The sequence below is a fragment of the Syngnathus scovelli genome, chromosome 18, assembly GCF_024217435.2.
Source record: "Syngnathus scovelli strain Florida chromosome 18, RoL_Ssco_1.2, whole genome shotgun sequence".
Classification (NCBI taxonomy): domain Eukaryota; kingdom Metazoa; phylum Chordata; class Actinopteri; order Syngnathiformes; family Syngnathidae; genus Syngnathus; species Syngnathus scovelli.
The window spans coordinates 7,670,874-7,695,838 of record NC_090864.1 but is presented as its reverse complement, the minus strand read 5'-3'; the positions used below and the strand labels follow the sequence as shown (position 1 = coordinate 7,695,838).

Here is a 24,965-nt window from a genome sequence, read left to right as displayed (position 1 = left end):
GGTATTTAGTGCACAGAACGTGCCTGTTGGTGTGTTGCCGTGGAGGGATAAAATCCTGGGAAAAGATGAGGGGCAGGCTAAGGGAGGTGGGGATAGATGGACTGCAGTAGGGGGGAAAAAAAGAGGGAAACCTCAGCGGAACAAAAGACCTTCAGGATTAATTAGACGTCAGATTGGGTTCAGGGCACAGTCTGGGGGATGGGGAACATTGAGAGATATGGAGGGGCAGCAGAGAGAAAGTTTAGCATTCTGGGAAGTCCTCAGCTCTCATATTTCAGCCTGCCTGCCTGCCCATGAGTATACAGCAGGCAGCTAGTTAGGACCTGTGCAGTGCCCGGAACTATTGACTAATAGATGGAGCCCCTCTTTTTCCATCTCGGTGTATTTTTACATTATACCACTGGGTAATAATGTAAAAGGGGGTCATATATGGAACATAATGTTATGGTTGGATTGTTATGCCCCATCTAGTGTTTCATATTTTCTAAATATGATGTGCAGCAAAAGGGTCAAATGTTCATTTGATTAAAAGCAGCATTTGCTGTTTTGAATTTCAAATGTTACTGAAGTCCAAAATGAAATTTTGCATCTTAGTTTTGTGCTTGTAGGTCACAGGGGTCACTTCAAATTTTGAAATATGGACCTAGAGCAGACTGCTGTCTGTTTTGTTATTGCCGCAAAAGGATGTTTTTGTTTTGGATGACTCGTCTTCACCTTCTATGCAGGAAGTGCTGAACTCTGCATGCAAATGATAGACAGGGTTGCCATGAATCATAATATTCATTCATAACATTGTGTCACCACTGCAAATCACATCATGGAGGCCAAAGTTGTTGACTGCACTCACGCGCTAAAAGCCGTAATACCAATAATACCTTTTAGTGTTCTTTGCTTTTGATGACTTCATTATTGACTGTGCCATCTGTCGTCATGCATTTTCTCCTCCACAACACAAAGTGACCAAAGGATAGTTTGCATGCTCCATGTAATGAGTTGACATAAAAAGAAAGATGACAAAAAAAAGAGCAAATGCATTTGTTACAGTCAATCTAGCATTCGGCCGACTTTGCTGACGATACATAATGGCTTTCAGTAAATGTTCCCTAGGCAGTGAAGTAAATAATATATTTTCTTGTGAGTGTGTGAGGGATCATTTCTGTCAGGCGATGTTTTTAGAAACTATATTCATCAGCAAAGAAAAGAGCAAGGCTAGTTTCTACAAAGGCCAGTTGTAAACTTATAGCGTCTACCTGCAAGATAAACATACCGTTGCTGTTGGGGTGGGGGGGGGGGGGCTTACATCTCCCAAATGTCAGCTGAACAGCAATGCTTAGAGTTTGACAACCAGCATTTAGTTTGTCCTGAGGGGTTGAAAGGTTGTCAAAAAAAAAAAAAACTCAGCTTTTTCCACCACTCCGCCAAAACAAGGGAGAAAATCTCAGCAGTACGTCAACATGGACCCACCTGATGAAGGTTTTGCAAAAGTCTAAGATGCATTGATCAACAGCGGGAAGCCTGATCGAAAAATTGGAAAGTGGAAAGTATGAGAGTATCTTTCTTTGCTCTGACCGATATCAACTATAAAAATTTCCAGACTAAACTCTGTAGGGAGGCCAACGTTATTGTTAGACGGGTAAATATGTGAGAGGACACACAATACCGATATATGACTTTTATTAAAAAAAAAAAAATTGCAACCCTGTTATAACAGCCGGGAGGTCTGTCTCTGAGCGCAGCACCTGAACATTATTTTCTGTCTATTTATTATTCTATACCCAATATCGGATTTCCAATAACCTCTCTCGGCAGAAAATATGAATGGAATTTTTAAGTTTGGACTCGTCGCCGACCAATGGCAGGGCACGAAAAGACCACATGCTAACCTCTAGTCCTCCATGCCTATTAAATAGATTTAAAAAAAAAATAAGAACAGCCATCTGTTGAGACACTGACAGTTGCTCACCCCCTGGTGAATCATAGTGCAAATGTTATATTATGTAATATAATCAAGTAGTCACGGGTGGCCTCAGTCTGCTAACGGAGATGATATACCGGTTAGATGTTCATCACTGACCCTTTTATTTCCTCTCATCTCGACCCAGCCTCTTTTCCATGCGCCTGTCTGTTTTACTCCTCGTTTTCTTTTCGCTCTCCTCGTCTCCCCTAAGGGTAGGGTCATGTTATCTTTTCGCAGGAAGTCTTCTGCGAGCCTTCGGTGCATAATGTATTAGGCCTCTGGTGTGTGCTTTATACTGTCTTGACATTATTAAGTTGCTTGAGCCATATCGTTTGCTTTTATCTTTCCCGCGGAGGTTAGTCGAACGGGATTTATATTTAAATCAACCGTTTTTGCCTCATTATTGCCTGTGACTCATAAAAAATTAAAATAGATTAAATAAAATAAATATATAAATGATATAAATAATAATAATATAAATAAGAAATATAAATAATAATAATCTATAATATAATATATATTATATTATATATAATAATAAATAAACAATTTTATTATTGTAAAAAATAAGAGTGTAAAATAATATGTATAATGATAATAATATAAATAATAAATAATAATAAATATGTAAATAATCATAATCAGCATGCCTCCACATGTAATAAAAAAATATTCTGATTTTTTGCTCCAATATCTAAAAATTACTTGTCATGATTAAAAAACATTTAAAATAAATCAGAAATTCAAACTGATTTTTTTTAACTTGTATGCTGAGGATGCAGATTTACATGCTGTTGAAATGTATTTTAAAAAGCACATTTTTTACTAATACGTATAAAATAATTTGTATCAGAGGACATTTTTCTTGTGTCACACATGTTCAGCATGATAAAAATATGTATTTAGCTATGCTCTCTAATGTACAGTGCATACTGTTACAAATCAGATTACGCCCCTCATCCATGACACTAATGCATATTCTTTTTTTCTCCTGCCTGATCTGAAAGATTTATATTTTTAAACATGATACACAAGCTTTAGAAAGAGCTTAGGTAAATAGTACGCTTTGTAAACATGGTGTCATCTGGTGAAGTGAGTCCATTTGAAAAGTTAGTGGACCTGACTTTCTTTTCAACCTAACCCAATAACGCTGCCACAGATGGGCTTGGCACTTTTTGTTGTCACTCTGCTTGTTTGATGAAATGACTCTAATTTCGATTGATAATGAGTTTCAGAGTGTGCCATGCTTAATATTTGTGGTCATGATTCATTGCCTGTAGTCCTTTTTTTGGCTTCTGTGTTGGGTTGGCTCACATTACCTCAAATGAATGTTTGGTTTACAGCTTAAGAGCTTGTACTGGATTGGAGCGAATATATGAAGTTAGTTGGAAAAGTTAGTTGGTTTTTTTTGTTATTATTGTTAGTTGGGGGTTGGTATGAATAAGTCCAGAGGAGATATTCTGCAGCTACTTAGACTCCAGATGTTATAGAAAGTTGTTCGAGACTTTGCAGATCTCCTTCATATATTTTTTATTGAATTCATTTTCATTACGTGTAAAATTTGAACTAAGACTGCAGGCAGTTGCAATTTTCACAGTTCTATCCTCACTGGCGGGGATAAGATTTTTTTTTCCTTTCGGGTGGGCCAAGGATATCAACAAAGAAACAGTTCTTCAAAAAACACTGATAAAAATTCATTTTCGCTTTTCACCATGCCTTTAGTATCTAGGTTTAAATGTATTGACTGTGTCGAAATAAAGATCCCATTCTATGTTTAGCGTCATCATAATCCTTGGTTCTTGAATGGCGCTATCGTTCTTGTAGCTGCTCATCCTTGACTCTGATCTTTACCAGGCTTAACGTCCTCTTTCCACCTTTTTTCAAGCTAATGAGGAATCTCTGCTTGAGTTCCGCTTTTGCTTACGAAAGCCTGCGGCGCGTCATCCCACCCGCACATTGCTCCCCTCTTACATGCACAGGTGAGGTGAGCTCCAGGAAAGACGACTTAGATCTGTCACTGCGACTTCATATACTGTACCTTTGTTCCTGCTCCTGAAGATCAAGCGTGTGGATTAAAAGGGAGCAGTCTCTTTGGATGACGATGGCCACATGGTGCAGCCTGCTGTTCAGTGGGAAAGTCTGTTCTATAGGAGTCAAGGCCAAGTGATCATCGTGCGATAAAGATTTGACACGATGATCCATACATGTTGCACGATATTTTCTTGCACGAAAGCAAAACAAACAATTGCAACAATTGTCTTGTAAAATGAATGCGTACACAAAAGAGAAATATCTCACATTGCAAGGAGATTTCAATTCTCAAAACACTTCAATCAAATGACTAGATATCGTTTTCAAAAGGCTGCTAATCGGCATCAGACGTAGGATGGTGACAGAGGTGGGCTTGCCGCTGGTGGGGAGTGGAAGGGAAGATATCCAAGACACTATTAAAACTCCAGAGAATGAATTGTTAAATACCTCTATGAAGAAATATAAGACATGGCCCCATTTTTATGCTGCCCCGGCCACTCTGCAGGCAGGTGATAAGAAGGGGGAAGGTGTTGGGTTCAAAGTGTGTGTGAGTGTGTGTGTGTGAGAAAGACGGCAGCACAAGCTCGTATTAATGGCGTAGCATACCGTAGGCGGTCATCAACATGGTGACTTTAATATAATATTTAACATACGTCAAAAGTGCATTGTAGTAAGCATATGGAAAAAGGAAAGAGCCTTTAACATAGTAGCTGTGGGAAAAAAAAATCTTTAGTCATTGCTCCTTTAGTGTCACAAATATATTAAACCTTTTTTTTTTTTTTAACACTCCTGCGACACGTGCACATGAAAGTGTGGCTGCCTTTGAGGTCAAAACTCAGCAGAGTAATTTTCCCCATTGACATTTTGTGTTTCTGGTGCAATATTGACTTCAGAGGAAAAGGCAGCAAGAGATTTGTTGGTGACATTGCACTTTACCATGTTAAAAATTGACATGAAAAATATTTTGATTCCTTATCTCACACAATTCTTGCACCTTTGAAACAATCTGTGTTTACGTCTCGAAAAATTGCTTTGGAATTGGATCTTCTAACTTGCACAGGTGCAAAAAAAAAAATTAGAAGCTATCCCGTGAGTGTAAACTATGAATTAATCTTTACACACCTAATATTTCCACTTTGACAAATGGAGATTATGAGTACAAGCCTTGACAGAAGTGTTCCGCCAATAAATCTCCTTTAGTGCAGCCAAAGCAGTTGCTAAATAAATCCTGCTGCTTGTTTTCTCCATCCCGAAGAGGCCCGAAGGGATTGCTTGTTAAATTGTTCAGAACTAATGCTGCAGAGACACCAGGTGGGGTGAGTCACACAATGGCCGCTGCAGCGGTTTCAAGCTAGCTGAGACGTATCACTTCGGTGAAATACATTTCGAAGAAACAAATATGAGAACGGAGTAAAACTCAATGTTCAATCAAGAGGAAGATGGCCAGTCAGCCAGGCGGACAATAATCCCCACTCGCAGTTGACGGCAGGTTGCCGTGACAATCTTCCTGACTGGAGCACGATCCTTGCCCCAATTTTTCTGCCACATTAGGCCCACAGCCAAGGCAGAACTCGTGAGGGAGGAATACATGTGTGATTGTACAGGTTAAGTAAAAAAAAAAAAAGGGTAATATAAAACAGAAGAAGGATGTGACAACACGGCTGTACGTCAGGGTCTCTTCCCCCATTTGCTCTCCGGGCCTTTCCGAGCTGCCACCTTCTCTCACCTCTGTTATATCATCAATGAAAAAGCCTCTCGGGGCCACGGAGGACTTGACTCAGGGTTCAGCGCGTGACCGACAGCAGCTGATGCTGCCAAGCAGTTCTGTAAAATTTAATTGCATGTCACTTTCAGGTACAAGGAAAGCAAAATGTGCTTGTGTATCGAATCAGAAAAAGAATCTGAGTCAGTTCATAAATTTCCTGCCATATGGAGATAGCAAATCAAAACTTTTTTCCAAACATCTTCATTACAGCATCTTCTGAGTGATAACCTTGCATTGAGGACCTTCTCAGAACCACGGCAACATCTCTCACTAGTGATCCACTTAACTGCACACTGTTCAACAGATGTCGCCGAGACAAACCCTTTGAATCTTCTGCAAGTGCAATTATTATTAAAGGCTTAAGTTTTCAAGCAGGGTTCACACCATGAGAGCTTAAATGGATCACCGGGGCACGGCAACTGATTGGCAGCAGAGTGGACAAATTAAGCCTCCACTTGCTTATAGGACATCATGAGGTGTCACAGGCAGAGTGAGAGAGATTATGGGGAAAAAAAATTAGAGAGGGACGGTGACTGAATTAGTACAGACAAGCACAACAAAAATTTCCAAAATCTTGTTGAATTTTAGACACCATATTTGAAACTGAGGGCAGCAATCATTTTGTGTTTTCCAGGACTTTGCCGATTCAATATTCCACTTGGTGAGGGAGAAGTATCGCTCACTGGTGGGCGGCTGCAATCCGGCTTACGCTCAACACAAATCCCTGGCAGGCATCGTAATGACCCGAGGTATGGTAAATTTCATTGACTTTTATATATCACGTTGAATTATTGAGGTGGTGCAATATAAAGAGTGAGTGGGGAGGAAGAGACATAAGATGAGAAACTGGAAGGAGGTCTAGTTTGGGAGAAACATTATGAAGATTTCCCGATGAATTATTGACTGCTCAAGGTTTGGGAGTCGGTCTTCCGTACTTGCCGGACTTTTCCGTGCTGAAGCAGCTTTGACACAAGTTTGTCGATGACACGGTGGGAATCGTAACAAGATCATCTTCAATGTGACGACCGACTGTGTGATACTGTGGAGGAACAGCGAGGTGGAGGACGCTTCTCACTGTGGTGTCAAACAATGAGTTATGACTGCACATTCATCTTTCATGCTTTATTTATGTTTCATATTTGCTGCACATTGCATTGGGGATTGTCACCTGTGCACGCTGCCAAAATAGAGAGGCTTGTATGCGTTCTCGCAACAACAGAAATAGATTTATGAGATAAACTTTTGGGGGAACTGAAGCATCAATCTCAAATGGCAATATTGGTTGCAAGCGCTGTGATTTTTTTGGGGATAATAGTGATTTTATTGCATTTTTATTGTGAAGTGGGTTAGGAAAACAGCATTTTTTTGTTGTGAAATTTATTGGAATCATGAAAAAGTCACCCAATTTAAAAATTTGAATTATCAAGTGACATTTTTAATAGGCAAAGCATCTTTTTTTGCTTCTCCCACCATACGTGCCTTATGACAAATAGCGAAAATCCCCAAGTGACACACCAAAAAATGGTTTGCATACAGATGTCATAAGATGGCACCAAAGCACTAATTGTTTCCAAAATGAAACTCCTTCATTCACTTCAACATAGTTCATAATTGCACTAAAATCATACTTGTATTGCCTTATTGCACAAGTATCAAACTTGATGTGGCCCACAAAGACAAAATGTGCATCAAATTGTCTTCACCTTTAAAACTCATCTTTTTAAAATGTTTGAACAGTTTATTAGTCTGATTTGAAAATGAGTTATTTGTCAGTTTGTTTTATAGCTTACACTATTATATCATATGAGGAGTTCATACATTTATTTAGGTTGACCGTCATAATGGCCTTCCGAAAGAAACTATGACTACAATGTGGCCCGTGACAAAAATGAGTTTGACACCCCTGCCTTATTGGATAGGTTTGGAAAAAGTGAAATCATGAGTCCCCAATGGTAAAAAAAAAAAAAGGTAGAGAGACAGTTTCAAAAAATGACTCTAGCCTGAGAGAATTATCCTCCCCTCGTGGCTGCCGGCAGCAGGGTTACAGGGGTCACGGTGAGGGATGGGTATCTCCGCAGCACTGCTGCAGCTCCTCACTGTTGACTCGAGTGAGAGCGGCTGCGCTCATCCTGACCTTAACCAATCCTTCTCCTCTCCTCTGCCTGCCAGTAATTGCTTCTGTTTGTTTATTAATAGCACGTTATCTTCAAAGATCCAGACAAACAGGCCTCGCATTTGCAGAGGTAGCCGCCGCCGCCGCCCCCGCCGCCACCGCAGCGCTTTTCCCGCCACTCCCGCAGACACAGAACTTGACAGGAACACTAGGGAGTCCTGTTCTGTGTTGCCTGCCGTATTTTTTCCCTTCTTCTTTGTCTCCCTCCATGTGTCTGATGCGCCGTTTTGCGCCTCAAGAATCTTAATCAGGGTCCGTCTTTGAAGCGCAGACAGGCAGCGAATCCCCTAGCCACATGCCAATGGAGTCCCACTGAGGCAGTTGAGCCCCAATGAGATCGAGATTAGCCTTGCCAGCAGGGTGAGAGTCGCGAGACGAGAGTCAAAGTAAAGTAGCGGCGCACGGCATCAAATAGCGTGGAGGTTTTCATGTTCAAATGGGCTCAAAGACATGAAAAATCTGCATGGGGAAAAAACTGCTTTTGGTTGAATTGGATGAAGGTTCTGCACAATCATATTTCTTTAAGCTAAAACGCCGAACGACGCGTACCGAGGGACTTAAGAAAAAAAAGATGAGAGAGAAAAAGGATTTGAATATTTTGATTACAAATGACAGTTAAGTTATGGTATTTACGAGCCTACACGTTCATTTTCAAACAGGGATTTCCCCCCCCTCGCTACTTAATCTGTTTTTTTTCAAGCTGCCTGAAAATGTACAAGTGAGTAATCACATGCGGCAAGAAAACCCTTTCAAAGTGGAAAGGGGGGAAAAAAAAAAGCCGAGATGTGCTCAGTGTGTTGCAGCCCAGGGAGAGATTTTGGGAGCTTCAGTACCATTTCACAAAGAAACCCTTATGTGCACAGAGCAGTTGACTGCTAAAGCTAATAAAGATTCAACAGGGTGCTCTTTCTATTCTTGCCAACTCTCCCTCTTTACAACCATTGAGGATTTTCTGACGTTTCCCATGATTCAAAGAACATGTTTTGGATGACATTCCGGTTAATCACCCAACCTAATATGGTAAACGAAGCCAGAGAAGATCAGCTTTATGATGATGTTGATGCCAAATATAATCTTCCACACATGATTTCTGCTTATGATGTTTGTAAACTTTTGATTTTATTAAATTACCCAAAAACAATGGCCGCATTTTAATTTGGATAGACAGGCTTTTTGCATTGGACAGTCACGTGCTGGAAATTGTAGCCTCGGTGTAGCATGTAATGCTTCACCACTTTCCTTTGGTAGTGCAAGGGCTTATTGATTTTTGTGTCCAGGATCGATTCTGTTCCCCAGGTTGACGAAAACCATGATCCTGCAACAGCCAAACTGTTTCCTTTAAATTAGCAGAATGGACTGCTGAAATAAAAAAAAAAAAAATACGAACTTGGGTGAATCTAACGAGAGATGGACTTGAGCATTGTAATGGAATGCGGCCTGGTGGATTTTATATTATTTGAATCTGCGGGTGATCTACAATGGTGTACGAAATTACTAAAAATATTCCATTTACGTTAAAAGTATTGAATGAATGAATTTTGTTAATATTTTGCTTGCCTCATTTAGCTATGCCAGTGAGCCAAAAAAAATAAATAAATGGAAATAGCTCCTGTATGTATCAGTTAATCCACCCAAATGATCCCGGGGATTCGACAAATTAAAAAAAAAAAATAATAATAATAATAATAATAATAATAATAATAATAATAATAATAATAAAATAATTAGAATAAATAAATAAAATAATAATTGAATTTAAATAAATAAATAAATAAATAAATAAATAAATAAATAAATAAATAAATAAATAAGCATCTTTGGATGCTGTTGATGTACCGTACGATATTTGTTTTTTGCTCAGGAATTGCAAGCAAAAAATAAATAAATAAATAAATACTACACTGCCATAATGCACTCATGTGTGCTTTTTCTTACTTATTTATAGCACAGTGCATCCAGATGTCATTCTGTGATGTACATGCTTTTTGACAGTGCCGTCATCTGGAGGTGTAACGTAGAAAGCATCGACAATCAACAGATTAGTGTGGGTAGACATGTTACTTTTGACCCTCCCTCTCTCTCTCTCTTTGTATTTAAGCTGATTATTTCTGGTTTTAAAACACAGCTTATGATGGGGGCTTTATCTTTTACCGTCTCTCTTTACCTCCCACCCCTCGCCCTCCACCTTGCATCTCCGTCTCTCACACTCACCAACAACAACCTCTTTGCCAATTTCATGGCAGGGTAGCGAATAGCAGTGCAGAAATTATCCATTGCAAAATTGATCCAAACAATTGCAAAGTGGAACGGTGAGGAAAAGGCAGAGAGTGAAATTGGCAGTCTGTTACCTTTTTGAACTCATTTTATGAGTGTGAAAGAAATATAGTGAAAACTAACTGGGAATGCAAAGTGTTTTGATTCAAAATGGAGGGATTTTGAAGTTATAAATGTGTGTGTATTTTGGACGGTATAGATGGGAAACGTAAATAATGGCACAATTTTTCATTAACGCTACTTAGAAGAGTGAGAGAGATGGAAAATCTGTGAGCAAATGAGTATACTACTCCACAAATTTGCATTTTTAAGAAATCTCTGCAGCACTTCTCAGCACCATTCCACAAATTAGCATATTCCAGAAATCAAATACAGGTTCTTTCTTGTAATTTCTTTTTTCCTCACACACACATGTTCCTCATGCCACCCATTACTCCCATCCTCCCAACATTCCCCCCATTTCCTCTCATCAATGGAGGTGTCAGGACTCTTCCTTCCACAGTGGCGTCTGGGCCGGAGCTGATAAAAGCTCATGTGTCGGTCCGGCAGTGCCTGCGGATCTGCCTGGAGCCAACAGAGCCTGACTTTCTGAGGCGAGGGGAGTGATGTGAGGCAACCGACAAAGGGAATGACTCGCCATTAATGTTCTGCTCCGCCTCTTGTCTGTGCATCAAACACTTGCACGACCTTACACCTGTCTCGGAAATCACCGCTATGAGAAATTTTGGGAAACAAGTGTCAGGCAAATATGCTGAGTGAATTAAGGAAGTGAACACAAATTCTTATGTGAATATATTTTGACAAGCAGGAGAGCTTGTGAATGAGGTCGGTGAGCAAGACAAGTCTGACAGAGAATAATGAAGTGAGTTACAAAGAAGTGATGTAATGAACCAGGGAAGAGAGTGTAGCGAATGGAGCAGACAGGGTGGCTGACAGGTGGGCCAACAGGCAAGCAGTATAACCTGAGAGGGCAACCCAGGGAGCTGAGCTAAACGATGATTAATCGCGCGAGGAAGGGCCGAAGTGTTGACGGAGCTGCTGAGCGCAGTAGCAGAGACAATGATCTGGCAAAGGAGGAAAGCCCGCTGCCTTGATGGATGACAGATGATCAAGCTAGAGCAGGTAATGGTGGATCAGGTGTACACAGGGAGAAGCAGGAGGGGATCAGGAAGACACACACTAGGAGACAAAGTGTGTTAGCATCTGATGATGACACAAGGTAAAATATTAACTGTGCATACCAAATTGTCAGCATAGCATCCAAGTGCTCATCCTGCTTCTAAACAGTTTTGCTCAGATCACAAATGGCTAAGTCACAGTCAAACAGCAAAGCTTTAGTCACAGACCTTGGTTTGAATCTCAGCTGGCAACGGTCAGTCACAACCACTGGCGGATCTAGAGAGGGGGCCACGGGGACACTGGCTCCCCCTGAAATTGGGTGCGAAGCCAGATAACTGACTTTGCGGCATTTTGTGATGTTTTTTTCTGGGAATTTGTTGTAATAATGAGGTCAATGACATCACAGGGCTTTTACCGTATTTTCCGGACTATAAGGCGCACCTAAAAACCTAACATTTTCTCAAAATCCGACAGTGCGCCTTATAGTCCGGTGTGCCTTATATATGGACCAAATTCCTAAATTTAAACTGGCACGAAGCATTGTGTCATGAAATCAATCACAAGTGGCCCGCTAAAGACTATGAATCATGAATCAAAAAGACTATGGATCATTATTTTGTGATTATAAAGTAATTTGTTGTGTCTGAAGTTGAAACAAAAAAGATAAAATGGAGAATGATTTGATTTGGATTAAAAATCTGACATGAACCATTAATGATGCGCCTTATAGTCCGGTGCGCCTTATATATGGACAAAGTTTTAAAATGGGCCTTTCATTGAAGGTGCGCCTTATAGTCCAGTGCACCTTATAGTCCGGAAAATACGGTATTTACATTTAATTAATTTATAGCACGTCTGTGTATTGGACAGGTCTGGACATCAACTATGCCCAGGTGGTGGCGTTGTCCACAGGAACCAAGTGTATCAACGGGGAGAATCTGAGTGACCATGGACAAGTGGTCAATGACTGTCATGCTGAAGTGACTGTACGCAGAGCTCTGCTCCGCTTTCTCTACTCTCAACTGGAGCTCTTCTTTAGGTAAATCACACGGCTATCATAATCTTACAAAAGTATTCCAATTTTCCAAAATTCTAAAGGCTGTGATCTAAATTAAGCATGTTTGCAGGCTTTAAAGTTGACATCTGAACACAGCACACCGGTCCAAGCTTACCAACTTGCCAGGTTTCCATAGTGTTGCCAACACGCCTGCAGCAACTTGAACAACTTATCACATTAAATTCTTAATAGCATTAAAGAGCTTATTTGGCGTGACCTCCCACTGCAGCGCTAAGAATTTCTCTGTCTTCTATAATAAGCTCCATGGCAGGGATCCATTCACCATTGACTTCTTAATAACCACTATACACTGAATATATGCCAGCTACTGAAACACCTCAGAGTCTTGATAACCTTCATGTTTTGTTTTTTTTTTTAATAGAACTGTTGCAAATGTAACTACTTTGTATGCTCTTGCAACCTGCATTTAACTTACACAATAGGAACCAAGAGACAGGCATGATGTGCTGTGATGCCCCCCCCCCCATGCCCCCACCCCTCCAAGAACTTAATGGCAAGGCTGATTCATCAGATTAGTGGCAAGAAGTGTAGATAACAGAATGTCATATTTGCATACACTGCCAGACTTTTTGCGTCTTAGCACAATGCTGGATGGCAGTGACAGGGAGTTGCGGTTGAGCAAGAAGGCTAATGGAGGAGATAACTCATAATGAAATGACCCACCAAAATGCCACAACTGACATATTTACCCACAGTGAAAGGACACCACAGACAGATGAGAGGTTATTTTAAGAAGAGTGCTTGTGATGTTTTTTTTATTTTATTTTTTTATATACTGTCCTGTGAATCAATGAGCCACTTGTGATCAGGTGTATCCAAGTTGGTTTGTTTTTCTTACATTTTTACAGAGCTATTAGGATTGTTAGACTTGAATTAGAATTTTTTTTTTTTCTTTTTTTTTACAAAGACTTTAGTTTTGTGAACCGTGTAAATCATTTGTGGTGCAAGGCATGACTGCATGAAAGTGGGTTAGATGCAGTGTTGGGAATTTCAAATACGAATACAGGCCAGCGAATATGAGAGGGCGGTCTGCGCCGCTGTGGGAGTGATCACAGTTGATTCCAATCAAAATAGTGTAGCTGGTATAATATTGACACTTTATACATTTGTGTTGTTTGTTCTTATGTTTGTTTTGCATGTTTGTTATCAAAGTAAAAAGCCAGAAGACTGGGAACAGTCCATTTTTGTGCGGCATAAGGAACGCAGCTACAGATTAAGAGACAGCGTCCACTTCCATTTGTACATCAGCACCTCACCGTGTGGAGACGGGAGAGTCAACTCGCCCTACGAAATCACCACAGACCGTAAGTGTGCGCTCACCTCACGCCAATTCGGCCATATTTTCGTATTCCTTATATACATCATTATTTTTTCAAGATTTTACGTCTTATTTTCATAATTTTTATTCTCATAGATTTATACAGGATATTTAATACCATATATTTAATACCTGTAATACATTTAAGTGGCAGAGTAGAGGCTACAAAATTCTCCACGCTGTTAAATTGGTTCCCCGATAGAGTGCTAACCATTACAAATTGATAATCTGATTAGTTTAGCTTTTTTTTTTTTTAAGGTTACATTAGTACCATTTTGCAGTTAAAATGTTATCTGCTCTCAGGTGCTGCTTTTCTCTTTGCAGTACCCAGCAGGAGACACCTCATGAGGAAGCACCGCTGCCACCTGCGAACCAAAATCGAATCAGGCGAGGGGACAGTCCCGGTGAGGTGTCGGGGGTCCGTCCAAACGTGGGACGGCGTTTTGCAAGGAGAGCAGCTCATCACCATGTCCTGCACTGACAAAATAACCAGGTTTGTGCTTCTGTCAAATAAAGTGCTTCATTCTGAACAGCCTCATCAAGACGTGAACATTCGAGTTTCACTTAAAGAGGCTGATCCTCTTTCTGTTGTGTGAAGAACACAAGAACGAGTGTGATAGCGTGAGGTGAACCCTCCTCCTGCTGAGCCGCTGTTAATTTGACCAATTTGATTCAGTTGGCAAGGGCTGGAGATGGTGTGATTAAATATACCCAGGTCACCACCAAGGGTGAAAGCAATTACTTTTTGATAAAAAAAAAAAAAAAAGAGTGACAGAGGAGGGTGAAGGGACCCCCCCCCTCCTCACACCCTCTTCTACAATTGAGCCAGACACACTCTTAGCTCTGCAGCCTCCTCTGAGCACTCTTTATATCGCTGTAAATCACCGGTGTTCATCGTTAAAGTGAGTGGGTCACCAAGGGCCGCTTTATCAAGGTCAGGGTGGAGGGTGAGAGGACACACACACACACACACACACACACACACACACACATATTTAAACTGATCCCCATCAATGCTCTTTTTGTCCTCCGTAACACCCATTCTACAGTCCTATTACTTTTTTATCCCCCTCTTCCTTCAGGACCTGCACTTTATTATGGTTAGTTTGACCATGGAGGATTTTTTTTAGGCTCTTCCAACTAATATGTTTGCTAACTTACATCGACGCCTCGTGGTGATAATCAGCCATTTATGTTCTCTTAGGCCAGGCGGAAAGTTGTTGATGCCCGCTAATGCTCCTGTGCTAATATTTGATTTGACAGCTGGATTTAATTGAGTGTCCGGAATGGCTCTCATATAATCTTGATGTTTTCCATCCTTTCGTAGTTTTATGCAGATGATGGCATTACTTTAATGGCGGCGTTTACGGAGGGTGGGAAAAAAGGGCGAGCGACAGAGAGGGAGAGTGGAGGTCTCCTCTCTCGCCTTTTTCCACTCTTTAAATTCATACACCCGAGCCAGATGGCTGCCTTTTCTTGCATGAGATTAGAAGATGTCTCTGATTCACGGTGTCGCTTTCTGGCTAAATTAATATTTCAGGCTAAACCATTTTGGTTTTGGCAGAGGTGGTGTGTGTATGTGGAAAGCTCGGAAAGCTGTGTGGACAGATTGCAGGTAAACTGTGGCCACCGCATCACGAGCTCATTTAGCGATTCCCAGATAGCCGCTAATGTTAATTGACTGCTTAGGAAGTGAAAGGCGCTGTAATGAGTGATTATTAAGTCAGCCAGGAAAGAAAAACAGTAGTCACTGTAATTGCACCCATGATAAAGCGTCGCTGATTAACTAAAAGAACGTAGAAAATCTCGAAACACCTTCATGGACATCCACAGAAATGTATATTTTATGGAACTCAATCATTTTATTTTTTGGGGAATACAACCAACCAAATGTTTTGGATTAATCCAGTATTTTAGAGTCTTTTTAAAAAGTGCAGTAAAAAGATCAGGTACAGCAGAATGCCTCTGTGAGGCTAGAAACATAATAATCATTTTCCATCAGTGAATGAGCATCTGCTTGTTAAATCGAGGATTCCAGCAGTTGGTGTTTCGCATCTCCCTTATCAGGCGTGTGAGCGAGACAGGCAGGATGATCTCCTGCAGACGCAGGTGGATCTCCCTTAACAAACTATCCGCGATCGACCTCCTGCAGGTGATGGACGGAGGCCTGCCTGCGACGTCGTGCAGTGCATTAACCCCACTGGCACTGACAAATGCACGCATGCTAATGTGTTGTTGTGGTAATGAATGCTGATGCACTGACCTGTGGCAGTGTTGTTGTTGTCGGCGCTGCTAATGCTTTGTGTCTCTAACCGTTGGGGAAAATGGTGTGTTTGTTGGTATTGACGGTCCAGCAGATGTTATTCATCACGTCCCACATCAAGATAACAATCAAATTGTCTCTATCTGTGATTGGTCTCTCTTACTCTGCCTGTCCTCTTTTTTTTCTTACCTCATTCAACCTCCGAGTTTCGCCATGCCTCCACAATCCTTCCTGCTCTCCACACCATCGACCTCACCTTGCCATCTCCATAAAGTACTCCCTAATGTGTCCTTTGTCTTTCCCTGCACGCAGGTGGAATATTCTTGGCCTGCAAGGTGCGTTGCTGAGCCACTTAATAGAGCCTGTGTACCTTCATAGCGTGACCGTGGGCAGCTTGCGCCACACTGGCCATCTGGGCAGGGTCCTCAACCAGCGGCAGGAACGACTGGGCCCCCTTCCCGCCAATTACAGACGCAACCAGCCGCTGCTCAGTGGTAAGAAAAACAGTTCAAATGCAGCGGCAGAGCTGGACGATCTCAGGGGTGCAGCAAAGCAAAAAAAAAAAAATTAAAGAAAGAAAAATTAAAACAAGAGACTAGTTCAGAAAATGCTCATATTTTATTTTTGACTAACGGGAAGAAATAAATCCTGGGAAAATTGGAAAATACCCAAGATAGTTATCTGGGGGTTAATCACCCGTTAACGAAGTGATTTTATAAATATATGAACTATAGCATAGAGAGATTAAAAATAAAAAATACTGGTTTACACCTTCCACCAATGCACCAAAATAATATTTTTAGTTCTTGCGTTCCTCCATGCCTTTTCCTTCCATGCCTCCACGTTTTAGGATATACACAAAGAATTTGGGTTTTTTTTGACAGTCGTGTTGTGTTGTGTTTGCCATATGATGTTTATCATCAGATTCCAGATCTGTCAACTTTGTGCCAAATGAACCACAACATGCAAACATCACACGCACAGACACATAAACTCATCTCGCTGTCCAACGCAACAGTGTCATTGTGGCAGCCAAACAAACAAATCTGCTTCTAAGATTCCACTGAGACCCAACAATTTCATTTGTAGTGAAGCTGAATGCTGGAAGAGCTTGTGAATGACACACGGTTTGTAGATATTGCATCAACCATCACTTCTAATCTAGGCTACTCCCTGAGTAATTTGCACATGCAATGTAGGGCAGCTCTTTCTATGGATGTTTTGGATAAAAACATGTTTACACAAAAAATATTATCCATTAGTCTTTCAAAAAATCTGATTTTTATTTCATTCTATCAGTTGTTTTCTATATGTAGAATCATTTTGAGCTCTGTAATTTTTGATATTACAGGACTGTCTCAGAAAATTAGAATACTGTGATAAAGTTCTTTATTTTCTGTATTGCAATTAAAAAAAACAAAAATTAAATTAATAAAAGGCTTGCAATATTTCAGCAGATTTGTAATGAATCCAGAATATATGACGTTTTTGATATTACAGGACTGTCTCAGAAAATTAGAATATTGGGATAAAGTTCTTTATTTTCTGTAATGCAATTAAAAAAACAAAAATTAGATTAAGAAAAAAGCTTGCAATATTTCCGTTGATTTGTAAGGAATCCAGACTGTATGACTTTGTTTTTTTTTAATTGCATTACAGAAAATAAAAAACTTTATCACAATATTCTAATTTTCTGAGACAGTCCTGTATATTGCCAAAATTCATTCCAATAACAATTAATTTAGTTTGACGAGTTAAATAGCTGTTAGCATTTATATATTTTATATTTAAAGGAAATGTGATGTAAACAAAAAAGTATAGTATCGTAGAATCCACTACTCGATGATCACGATCTCTTTGCATTTGTACATGTCCAATCGTTGTCTGCTGTATCTCAAGTAGCTGCAGCGGTCGATTGAGGGTTAGGAAAGGTGGACAAAGAGGGACATGAGAAGCATGAACAGAGAGTCAAGATGGCCCTTCACTAAATCAATGTAATCACAGTCTTTATCTGACAACATTTGGGTAGTCACCAAGAAAATGGGAATCACGAGGGCAGAAAGTAAATAACGGAAAAAGAGCGTTTATGTGGAACATGACAAGTGACAACGTTGTTTGCACAGACTAATGACATCCATTACAAACGCTGTATCAAATAATACCTGCTATTGATTGACGCTTTTGTTTTTCCCGAACCTACCATTTTCATTTTTTCCACACTGTTTGCTGTAACTGAGACCAAATTCCGTGTGTGCATTTGTCTTCTACGAAGCGCTACCAGCAGCTTCAGATATTAACCCACAGTTTTGTGTGTGTTGTACTGACACACGTCTCATAACTAAACACACTAATTCTCGCCTCTTTCATGTCTGCCGTGCATCGTCTCTCCCAGAGCGAGACACCGATCAAGTCTTCCATCAGGGGAAGAAAAATGAAATTGGCTATTACAGACAGAGAGGAGTGGAGTCCATTGAAGGGATCCAATGAGGCATGAATGGTTCGAAAAAAGGGGAGGGGAGGGGAAAGGCAAGATGGATAGAGCGCCTCTTTTGTACAAAGGAGTGCGTCAGAAAAAAAAAAAAAAAAGAGGAGACGGGTAATAATACACAGTGAGGATTGTTGCTGCGGCAGGCAGTTCATTCCAGGTCCAAAAGAAGAGCAACTGAGAATAATGATGATAGGCAAATGATCATCAAGACAGGTGGACCCAAACTGCAAATGTTTATTTACAACACAAAAACAAAGAATGGCGGCTGGAGAGCCAAAGAGAGCAGACAAGAAAGATACAAACAACAAATCTTATACCAATAAAGGGAAAATTATAATGCAATATAATTTTTTCTTTTTTTTATGTTCTATTGTATTATCATTTTCTGTATTTTTTTACTATTTTTTTGTATTTCTTTTAATGTTCAAAATAAACAAACAAATAAAATCACAATGCACCGTCAAGAAAGACCAATGTAACATGTGACCCAATGGTGCAGAGATTTTTTTTTTTTACCAGAATATCTTTCATCTCTGGGATTTACGTTCTCTTTCAGCATAAATCTGGCAACATTTACTTGTCACTGATAACCGTATGCATGTTTACACTTGAATAACTCTTGTTATCACATTTCCTTTTCAGTCTCTGAGCAGTTCTTAAGGTTTATATACACAGCCATACAATTTCAAGCAGCTGTAAAGTTGTAGTAGCCTCTGGGAGAATCGGTGCGTTCAGGGACTGTTCAGATCGTCTTCGTTTGTTATGTTGTAGCCTGAAGCTAGAGTCGTGTTAAAGCCTTGTAAATCTATACTCGGGATTTCGTAACAGTAAACAAATAAAGTCAACCCTGTGTATTGCTGGTGATATGTTGGAAACATGAATAGTTGAAAAGCCATGATAAAGAGAAAAAATAGTTTTAACACTCCCGCATGATTTAAACTCATTGAAATACATTTCAAAGTATTCTCATGTTTTCTGTTAAACTGACGCACAAATTAAAAGAGAAATTAGCATCAATGTCACTTTCAAGAGGTTTAGTCAAGTCTTGGTTCTCCTGCAGGGTTAAGCTGTGCCGAGTATCAGCATTCAGGGAAGGCCTTGTGCGTGAGTGTCAACTGGACGTTGGGCGACGCGCAGTTGGAGGTGGTCAACACCGCCACAGGACGGAGACGTGACTCAGGGATGCCTTCACGCCTCTGCAAGCACATGCTGTTCTCACGCTGGAACAGACTTTACAGCAAGGTGGGGACCGAAAATGCCTTTTTACCATTTTGTGCTTAGATGGTGAAATGAAGCTTCAAATTTGCTTCATGAACCACTTGTTATATCTGTTGACCCCTATAGTTGGCACTGTTGGTTTAAATAATGGGCCTTAAAAAGAGTTGTCAATAAATACGAGAGTTAAGGTTTCAAAGTAGGGTTTAAAGCTAGGGTTAGGGTTTCAAACATGGGTTTAAAACTATGGTTAGGGTTTTAAACGTGGGTTTCAAACTAGGGTTAGGGTTTCATAGTAGGGTTTCATACTAGAGTAAGGGTTTCAAAGTAGGGTTTAAAGCTAGGGTTAGGGCTTCAAACATGGGTTTAAAACTATGGTTAGGGTTTTAAACGTGGGTTTCAAACTAGGGTTAGGGTTTCATAGTAGGGTTTTATACTAGAGTAAGGGTTTCAAAGTAGGGTTTAAAGCTAGGGTTAGGGCTTCAAACATGGGTTTAAAACTATAGTTAGGGTTTTAAACGTGGGTTTCAAACTAGGGTTAGGGTTTCATAGTAGGGTTTCATACTAGAGTAAGGGTTTCAAAGTAGGGTTTAAAGCTAGGGTTAGGGCTTCAAACATGGGTTTAAAACTATGGTTAGGGTTTTAAACGTGGGTTTCAAACTAGGGTTAGGGTTTCATAGTAGGGTTTCAAAGTAGGGTTTAAAGCTAGGGTTAGGGCTTCATAGTAGGGTTTCATACTAGAGTAAGGGTTTCAAAGTAGGGTTTAAAGCTAGGGTTAGGGCTTCAAACATGGGTTTAAAACTATGGTTAGGGTTTTAAACGTGGGTTTCAAACTAGGGTTAGGGTTTCATAGTAGGGTTTCATACTAGATTCAGGGTTTCAAAGTAGGGTTTAAAGCTAGGGTTAGGGCTTCAAAGTAGGGTTTCATACTAGGGTTAGGGTTTCAAAGTAGGATTTAAAGCTAGGGTTACGGTTTCAAAGTAGGGTTTAAAGCAAGGGTTACAGTTTCAAAGTAGGGTTTAAAGCTAGGGTTAGGGTTTCAAACTAGGGTTCATACAAGAGTTAGGGTTTCAATCTAGGGTTTAAATCACAGGTGTCAAACTCAATGACACCAGATACGGCCCGCCACATCATTTTATGTGGCCCCCGAAGACAAATTGTGCATCAAATTCGTGTGTCATTACTAGAATTGCAAATTGTCTTCACTTTTAATATCTTATTTTTTAAAATATTTGACCAGTTTTTGCTTGTCTGATTTGAAAACGGGTTATTTGTCAGTTTGTTTTGTAGCTTTTACCGTATATAATATGAGGTGCTCATTTATTTGGGTTGACAGTCATAATGGCCCTCCGAAAGAAGCTATGACTACAATGCGGCCCACGAAAAAAAAGAGTTTGACACCCCTGTTCTAGTGTGTTGAATAGTCTATTTTTACAGCTGCAACTTTACCCTCTTGTCTCCGCTGTGGATCAGCCAACATTGATTTGTTTTACTCACATGGAACATTTCGCTGGCAAATGTTCCCTCAAGGTTAGAATTCCATTGTGAGCGACTCACGGCAAACTGAAGATAACACTTCTCTGAAACCTGATAATGTGTTCAGCAATTTCAGTCGGTAAAATCCGATTTTGGATAAGTTCAACTATTGTGTAATGTTTTAGTTCAACAAAGGAGAGGTTGCCCGTGTGTATAGTAATAATGGTGGTAAGGTCATTGCGCAAAGAACACAGGTGGACCATCAAGATGCCCTTGTTGCAATGTCAGCCGGCAAACACGACACCAGAGAGCACATCTCTGACACGCACATTTAGTTTCTGCCCTGAAGTTTACTTGATTCAAGATTGCCATGCAATGACACAATGATGATCATGTCAATCTTATGGCATTACAACACTCCATCGAATCAAAACACGAAGTAGCCCATTTCCATCCAAACACACACAAAAAAAAAAAAAAAAAAAACACAAGCACAACACATTTGTCTTTCTCAGGTCGATAAATGCGTTGACCCGCCAGCGTGTGCTGTGTTTGCAGCTTATCGCAAGCTGCCACTTTGGATCTTTAACAGCAGACCTTGCTGCACTCTCATTTCCATTCTGAAACTTTATGTAACAGACAGCGGCTTCATCACCAAATGGTCGCCGTTAAAGTATAATGACTATGAAACGATAATTATTTGGAGAAGTACTCCATGCCCCCCTTCCCCCCCCGCCCCTCCCCTAACCTTCTCTGCACGGTGCATATAAGGGCCACGCAAGAGCAGTCACACTAATCTCCAGAAGAAACTTTCCCATTCTTACTCCCCCCCCCCCTTTGTCTCTACGCTGATCTTCATTGTTTCCCCTCGCGACGATAGTAATGCACAGAAAGCGCAGAGAATGTTCAATTGCTTGTGAAATTTAAATGGGAGAGATTACACAGCTGTTGAAGGCCCCAAACCCCCCCACCCCCACCTCTCCCGCTACCCCTCCTAAATGCATTTGTGCCAGCTCATTCGGTTTGTTTTGCTCGTCATCTTCCCTCACTCCATCGCCGCAACCTTTAACCTTTTAGCCCATTTCGTCATTTAGGTAAAATTTATCCAGTATTTCGCTGCGGAATGTAGACCCCCAACCATAAGTTGTGTATAATACAAATTATTTTCAATGTATTTGGTACTGATGGAAGCCATCATCACGTCTCTTTTGTCCTCTCTCGTCTTTGCCAGCTGGGGATCCCCGCGTCCTGCTCGGAGGACGGCCAGCTGCTTTACTGCCAGGCCAAGATGGCGGCACGCTCTTACCAGACAGTCAAGCAGCAGTGGTTCAGGTCACTGCAAGAAACAGGCCTGGGCACCTGGGTGAAGAAACCACCTGAGCAGGAGCAATTCTTGCTATCGGACTGAGTTAGGAGTGTGTGTTTCTGTGTGAACTTTTATTTTTTTAGGGTGAGCTTGAGGTCATGCTCTTTGCAGACGTGCATCATTGTGTGTTTTGTTGCCCACACATCCACTCCACTGGTCGATACAAAAACCGGAAGCTCAACTGGACGTGCTGAGAGGAACAGCAAATAAAAGGGATTGTGTTTTTTTTTTTATTTTTTTATCCTATATGTCCTTTAAACACGCTTACACACACATGTGTCCACCCCCCCCCCCCCTCAGGTGTGGCGTCTGTCAAAGAAGGGTGGAGTAACCTTGAGCTAAATGAAAGGCAGCCGCTATCTTGTCATCAGCTATTTCCGGGCCCCAAGGCTCCCGCTGAGGAGCAAAGCCATGGGAGAGAGCGAAAGAGACAGAGGAAAGGAAAAGAAAGAGAGAGAGGACCACGTCCAATTATTGGCCCTGTCATGGTGATGGGCGATAGAGGAAAAGAAAGAGTGAGTGAGGGAAAAAAAAAGGTGGAGACACAATTCAATGCCATCTCAAGCGACCCGTGCTAACCTTTTTCAACGTTCGTCCTCCGCCTCTGACTTCGCCCTTTTTCTCGCCACTTCCTTTGTCTCCCTCGCCCCCTCCCTCCACCGCTTCGCTTCTTGTCAATCTTCACAGCAGCCTCGCCTTTCAAACGCGGCGCAGTTTAACACGACACGACGACAGGTTAATACACCCCACTGGGTCGGGAGAAGAAGTACACGAACGTGGCCATTACCGCTTTCCTAAGTGCGGGTGAAGCTGATGATGTAGGGAGCGGCTTTTTGGTTCAACTCGTTCATACTTAATATATCTCCTCACCCGTTTTCTTTCCTGACCTGGATCCACCTCTCAATCGGGGCCTTGTTGACCTGATTCTCTACAGCTATGATCATATTTGAACAATGGGGAAGAGTATTAATCGTGTTATTATGGGCTTCAACGGCAAATTTGATAGCGGCAAAGCGCTACTTTTCTATTAAAAAACAAAGGCTCCACTTCTGCATAGTAGCTCCACAAGATGGCACTCAAGCAATTAGATTTTCTCCAGTGAGCACACATTTGGAAAAAAGTTTTGAAACATGCTTCTGTCACACCAAGATTGCATAGAGTGGCACCAAACCACTACTTTTTATTTTAAAAAAAAAAAAAAGCTTTAACATGTAGTTTTAAATGACCTGCATTAACTTTTTCTGGTTTTGGACTTGTTGCTAGTCAGTCGCAGGACAAACAACTACACACTTGCATGTGTTTGCATTTCACATTGAGTCCTCAATTAATCAAATATGGATGTTTTGGGAATGTAAGAGTACCTATGCAAAAAAAAAAAAAAACACAAGAACTGGATGAAAATGCAAACATGGCCTGTAAATAACATGGAAGCAGTGAGAGTGACATCTTGTGGTGATTCTTTGCTATCTTTCTATGCTCTGTGCTCCCTCAGCTGGGAAGAGAAAACTCTTTCATAGTTGGAGAACATCAAGTCAACATGTGAGCCAGCTCAGATTTACACAAATAAAACTTGAACACGTACCCCTTTATGATAATGCATCATCTCATGAGATCCAATACAAATGCAAAGATTATTGTGCCCGGTTCAATAAATTTAAGGATACTATTGAGGTTATCGTGGAAAAAAACATTCGGCCCTTAATTATCAAGACAATTCCTGGTGATGCAAAGCACAATGTCAAATATTATATAAGAGACAAAGTGATGCAGTACAAGAACTGACTCAAAAAGTATGTTTTCCTAAAGATATTGTGCTTTTGGAAGATTGTGGTTATAGTTTGCAAGGTGTCCCTGATATTTAATACAGCTCTTCCGTTGGAGCTCATATAGATTATCAAATATGATCGACCATGACTGTAAATGACTATTGTGTAGGTCTTTTGAATTAATAAGAGCACCCTGAACCACTGCCTGTTCATCTCATTTAGTTCAATAAAGTTTTATTTGTCATCTATGTGTCAACTGCATTCATCACAGACAGACTTGACCATTAGTTTTCCCTAACCCCCAAATAATTTGAATTTATGTCTGAATGGCAATATTCTACCTGCAACTGTACATATGTAAAACTCAACCAGATATGAGATGTTGACAGAGATCCTCAAATGTTTAATGATGTTGTACATTTACAGTATAGAAAGAATTGCTGCTAAGGTCTTTAAAATGCACTTCAGTGAGTAATTAAAAAAGTGAATGTTTGTACTGTATATGTGAATAAAACCACGACATTGTGACACTTATTATATCTTATTCATTTATTTATATATGTACGAACGTGAACGTGAACCATCGGCGGTCTCCGTTTGAAGTAGCGTTGAAACGCGTGAGGTAAGAACGATGTGATATAAGTTAAATACTACCAAATATCGTAATAATATGGAG

At 40.6% G+C, this 24,965-nt stretch overlaps 1 protein-coding gene across 3 annotated transcripts in view; it reads left to right on the top strand.

Annotated features, from left to right (window-relative positions):
• The window catches only part of adarb2 (adenosine deaminase RNA specific B2 (inactive)), a 96,289-nt gene extending 71,466 nt beyond the window's left edge, over positions 1-24,823 (top strand). For all 3 annotated transcript variants that reach the window (XM_068648783.1, XM_049749139.2, XM_049749138.2), the window contains 7 exons: positions 6,388-6,502; positions 12,190-12,358; positions 13,550-13,701; positions 14,040-14,208; positions 16,291-16,472; positions 19,527-19,708; positions 22,389-24,823. In XM_068648783.1, the coding sequence (XP_068504884.1) occupies positions 6,388-6,502; positions 12,190-12,358; positions 13,550-13,701; positions 14,040-14,208; positions 16,291-16,472; positions 19,527-19,708; positions 22,389-22,565 (1,146 nt within the window). In that variant the 3' untranslated portion in view covers positions 22,566-24,823. The remainder of the gene's footprint in view (positions 1-6,387; positions 6,503-12,189; positions 12,359-13,549; positions 13,702-14,039; positions 14,209-16,290; positions 16,473-19,526; positions 19,709-22,388) is intronic.
• Positions 24,824-24,965: the final 142 nt, after the last annotated feature.